This window comes from Phytophthora infestans, genomic scaffold (genome assembly GCF_000142945.1).
Source record: "Phytophthora infestans T30-4 supercont1.169 genomic scaffold, whole genome shotgun sequence".
NCBI lineage: Eukaryota > Oomycota > Peronosporomycetes > Peronosporales > Peronosporaceae > Phytophthora > Phytophthora infestans.
The window spans coordinates 172,983-178,877 of NW_003303590.1; the positions used below are offsets into that span (position 1 = coordinate 172,983).

The window sequence follows — 5,895 nt, forward strand, 5'->3', positions numbered from 1 at the left end:
TTCATTTGCACACGACCTTAAGATATTGTGTGATCTTTCCAACAATATATGTTGTGTACATCAAACAAAATCGGAACAGCGTTTGTGATCAAGTTTGCGCGGAGGCACGCGACTCAGCAAGAACACGAAAAACGATGGGATAGAAGAGCAACACGAAGCACGGAACGTCATGGACGATGATAGAAGATTTAGCCGATGCAAACCACGAAGTGTTTTACGTAGCGTGAAAGATGGAAGTGCACGCAGCCATGGAAAGAACAGAAGAACGAGAATATGACGGGAGCGTACGGGCCACGGAAGGGAACTAAATACATAGACACCCCAGCATGCTGAAATGCACGGCTACGGAAGAGCACGCAACTTCGAAGCCACTGTAGAGCACGTAGCGGTAAGAGTGCACGGACAGTAATTCTCCCATAGCACCACGGTACAACACGGAGCACAGTCGACCGACCAAACGTGAAAACGCGATGTATCATAAACGGAAGATCATCCGAGCATTGAAGCCCGATATTAGGGTAGAATCGGAGCTCACCGAGTCCGACAGCACGACACTACGGTAGCTAACGATCTCACAGACGACAGACCAACCGCAACATCGCAAGCTAACACGATAGCATGGACTGTGCCACTAAGCCATAGGGAAGCACAGCCACAGGAGCTATAGACGGGAGATCTTTGAGCCACGGAGCACGATACCAGCGTAGAAGCTCAGCTCCCCGAGCCACGGAGGACAGTAGCACATTAAAACTCGATTGCACGGACGACAGACCAGCCACGAAAATCACGGGGGTGCTTGGGGTGACCACGATTGCACACCGTGGAGCACGAAGCCCATGTAGAGCACGATAATACGGGCAACGCAGATGCACTACGCGAGCACAATACCATAAATACCATTACCACACCGCGATTGCTCCATAGCGTCGTAACGCGGTCGATGGAATCTTACCAGGAGAGCGCGATACACGGGCGACGGAACAACACGACTGCGTGGAGGCACCAAACCACGGATTAGGACCCTTCAGGTAGAGTACTTGGATGGGAAACCAACGACCACAAAAGACTTTGAGCCACGAAACCAGTGCAGCCCCCGTAAACGTTTGAGATCAGGAAATAGTTAGCATCCACGAAAGAGGGTCATACTACTGAAGAGCATGAGCCCAAGAGAGAGGGTCCATAATTACCAAGCATCATGGACCACGGGTGAGCAGGAAACCACGATGCCGGGAAGATCACATAAGATCGCAGGCCATTGAAGAACATGACTACAACCTGTAGTACGGATAACCGAAATGTACCAAACCACGATATTGTACGGGTCCACATGATACTACGGAAAGGCAAGTGGTTAAATACACGATGTCAAGATCTACGGGGTGAAACACGCTCTCTAAACACGCGACATCAAGAAGCACTTAAATTTGCGGCCACCTCATCTACAACAAACCATGCCACTCCGCCGCGTAGCGGCGGCGAACGGCTAGTCTTACCCCCCTAGTGGAGTCTGACGTGTGTCTGTCCGTACGTCCGTCCGTTACGGGCCTGTTTGCTAGCATGAACCTTTCCTCGCACATGGCTACACTCCACCTGTTCGGTACTATATTTTCCCATCCTTTCGACTGCACCTATCTTTGTGACTCGGCTTGACTATGCAAAAATTGCACTTTTAGCCATGAATAGGGTTAATAAAACTCACGCTAATACGCGCGTTCTACTGGCTGCCGAGCGCAGCGAAGGCGGCCTCGATTCGCTAAAAAGCTGCCGAGCGCAGCGAAGGCGGCCCCCAATGGTCATTTTGCTCTCATTTTCAGCTGCGGTTCGCAAGGCCACGCGAAGGGCGCTGCCTGTGTACGCGTTAGTTAGCTGAATTAAAAGGCGCCGATGAGCACACACGTTCTCTATCGTCGTAGGTGCTGTTGATAAAATTTGTAGGCTTCGCTGACTCATACTTCGGCCTCAATCAAAACATTAGTACTTATTGGTTTAAATATGATTTGATTTGCTTCGTAGTAGGTTTGTAATAATTTAACTTACAGTACTGTCTTGCGTAGTACTATTCTTAAGACATTTCATATTTTTGCTTGCAGTTATTTGTAGTAGTAGTCCACATAATTATTATGCTAACGTTTATAATAAATCACACCTCTACTACTACTATTAATAATTGATACTTTAGGATGTGAAAACTTTAAAATATGACGATTATGACTTCCCACCCGACACCCCCCTGCACCCCACACTGCCCCCGGGAAAAGTATCATCTTCCTCTGTATTTGCACACGACCTTAAGATATTGTGTGATCTTTCCAACAATATATGTTGTGTACATCAAACAAAATCGGAACAGCGTTTGTGATCAAGTTTGCGCGGAGGCACGCGACTCAGCAAGAACACGAAAAACGATGGGATAGAAGAGCAACACGAAGCACGGAACGTCATGGACGATGATAGAAGATTTAGCCGATGCAAACCACGAAGTGTTTTACGTAGCGTGAAAGACGGAAGTGCACGCAGCTATGAAAAGGACAGAGGGACAAGAATATGACGGGAGCGTACAGACCACGGAAGGGAAATAGATATACAGACACCCCAGCATGCTGAAATGCACGGCTACGGAGGAGCACGCAACTTCGAAGCCACTGTAGAGTACGTAGCGGTAAGAGTGCATGGACAGCAACTCTCCCATAGCACCACGGAAGAGCACGGAGTACGGTCGCCGGACCAGGCATGAAGCGGCGGGAATCCGAAAACGGGAAGTCATCGAGCATTAGAGCACGTTATCAGGGTAGAACCAGATCTCACCAAGCCAGGGAGCACGATACTACGGTACCTAACAATCACACGGACGACAGACCAGCCGCGACACTACAAGCTAGCACGATAGCATGGGCTGTGCCACTAAGCCATGGGAGAACGCAGCCGCAGAGCTATAGACGTAAAATCACCGTGCCGCGGAGAACGATACCAGTGTTGAACCTGAGCTTACCGAGCTACGGAGGACAGTACTACATTAGAACTAGATTGCACGAACGGCGGGCCAGCCACGAAATAAACGGGGAGGTGGGCGCTTGGGGTGACCACGACTGCACACTGTGGAGCACGTTGCCATTGTAGAACACGATAACACGGACAACGCAGATACACTACGTGACCACAATACCATAGACAGCATTACCACACCGCGATTGCTCCATAGCGTCGTAACGCGGTCGATGGAATCTTACCAGGAGAGCGCGATACACGGGCGACGGAACAACACGACTGCGTGGAGGCACCAAACCACGGATTAGGACCCTTCAGGTAGAGTACTTGGATGGGAAACCAACGACCACAAAAGACTATGAACCACGAAACCAGTGCAGCCCCCGTAAACGTTTGAGATCAGGAAATAGTTAGCATCCACGAAAGAGGGTCATACTACTGAAGAGCATGAGCCCAAGAGAGAGGGTCCATAATTACCAAGCATCATGGACCACGGGTGAGCAGGAAACCACGATGCCGGGAAGATCACATAAGATCGCAGGCCATTGAAGAACATGACTACAACCTGTAGTACGGATAACCGAAATGTACCAAACCACGATATTGTACGGGTCCACATGATACTACGGAAAGGCAAGTGGTTAAATACACGATGTCAAGACCTACGGGGTGAACCACGCTCTCTAAACACGCGACACCAAGAAGCACTTAAATTTGCGGCCACCTCATCTACAACAAACCATTTCACTCCGCCGCGTAGCGGCGGCGAACGGCTAGTCTTAAACATCTACTGCAGCAACCTGTCTGTCCGTCACACTAAATTGTCGTGCCTGTCACGCTTTTCCGGACAAATCATTGGATAAAATAATTTAAATATTTCTACTGGCTGCCGAGCGCAGCGAAGGTGGCCCCGATTGGCCTAAAAGCTGCCAAGCGCAGCGAGGCGGCCCAACTTCCGCAACCCTGCGGGCCTATGGGCCCGCCTGAGCCACAATCTGCCAGCCTACCATGCGAGGAGTGAAGCGATTCGTAGCGAGCGGAACGGAGGCAAAACACAAGGAACGACATTTATTCTTTCTTGCCGCGTAGCGGCGGCACTCGGCTAGTGAACAACAGTCACAACACCGGAGGGTGCTAAATGTAGTGACGTAAGGTCTAGTATTGTAACTATCGGGGATTGCTTATCTTAATATTTGTAATGATATCTTGATGTTTGCGAATATGAATAAAAAGAGCTACTATGCTTGCTCCTCTCCTATCGTAGCTTTGACAGCTCATTAAAATAGTAAGAGTAATTAAAATGACTGATACTCTATATATACAGGGCTCCCAATAATGGCATTAATCGCAATCAAATTTCGAGGGTCCCATATAATATGCATTTGAATCTGAGAAACCCGTCCACGCATAATGGCCAATAATGGAAACCACATAATATGTGTGAGACAACCCAAAACAAAATGATCTAAGTACGAATCGCGATTTAAGCACTCTAAACGAAAGCGGGGCGTCTCCTCTATCTTTTGAGCCCTTATAAGCTACATAATGCTTAAAACTGAACAAGTTGTGGTCGCCCACAAATATTATCTCCATTTATGGACCCTCGAAATGACGATACATTTAGGAGTGTTGTGAGCTCAATATTTTTTCAATTTTAAAAATTCAAGTGTTATTTTAAAGCTCTTGTTAAAAGCAATTGAATAAGGGTAGGTTTACAGTTTTCTCGATGGAAGTTTACAATAAATGTCACTGTTTCGATTAAGTGCGAAAAGTAATTGGCCAATTTCGTACGTTAATTGATTCAAATCATTAACAAACAAAAAACAATGCACTTCTGCACCATCCATCACTGGACCTCGATGTGGCGGCTAGCAAGTAACCATTCCCGTGCCATTGCCCTTAGGCTTTAGGACTCCGGCTCTTTGTTGTCCGAGTGGGTGATTCTCAGGGTCAGCGATGTATTCTGTCGCAGTCTTCTCCAGGATGGCGGAGGCCGCTTCCGCAAGTTTCATGAGCTTCCAGTACTGCGACCTTGTCATCTCGTGGGGCTTTTCATCAAGACAACACAAGGCGCCAATGACGACTCTCTCAGGCTGTCCCGGAGCTCTTGGCACACACGGGATCGACACGGGGAAACCAGCGTAGAACCGAAGACTGCGCATCGTCACGGGCGCGATGTGGTAGAACCGCATATCCGCCTCAGCGTGACGGACGAGCAACGGCTTATCGTCCATGACAAAGTGCTGACAGAATGTTTGCTCGCGCGGATTACCGGTACCGACGTCCCAGTATTCCGGTGCGTTGGTCGCCAGCAGAGTCACCACATCACGTTCAACGAGTGTGACGACGCTGTGAGGGGCCTTCATTTCTGCCGCAGCCAGTGAGCAGATCACGTTGAGTTCAGAGACATTGGCGACGTCGTGGAGGCGGAAATGCTCAATCGCGGCCATGCGAACCTCCTCGTTCGCTGGAATGGGGTAGATAATCGGCTCTGGCTCCCCCTCCTTTGACTCTTCTTCGTTCTGGACAAGAGCCGGCATCATCGGATACGGACGGGAGTCGGCACTCGCGAACTTGCAGGCGTCCAGCTCCGTCGGACGTTTCGAGATGTCCATCGCTCGCTTGGCTGCTTCGGTTGGCTGTTGACGGTCACTCGCAGCGTTGAGAAGATTGGCTTTACTCTCTGGTCTTGATTTTGGTCATTATTAGAACTGGGAGTCACCGAGGAAGGGGGGGTGAGGCGTGGGCAGCCACAGTGGACCGAGGCCGTCACCGCACACGCGGGGCGGGGAGCTCCGAGTTTTTTGACTCCCATCGACTCCGAAAACAGCGACGAACTCCGAGGGCGCGCGGGATTGGAGGAGGTGGACGTGACGTACAGGAGACGGTCGGTCTAATCTCGTCCTGTCC

The 5,895-nt window shown here is 49.7% G+C and overlaps 1 protein-coding gene across 1 annotated transcript; it reads right to left on the reverse strand.

Annotated features, from left to right (window-relative positions):
* Positions 1–4,853: 4,853 nt before the first annotated feature.
* On the reverse strand, positions 4,854–5,528 carry PITG_20670 (uncharacterized protein; the record flags this gene model as incomplete). Its single annotated transcript, XM_002895480.1, has 1 exon — positions 4,854–5,528. The coding sequence occupies one exon, from the start codon at positions 5,526–5,528 to the stop codon at positions 4,854–4,856; it is 675 nt and encodes a 224-aa protein (XP_002895526.1).
* Between the last annotated feature and the right edge of the window lie 367 nt (positions 5,529–5,895).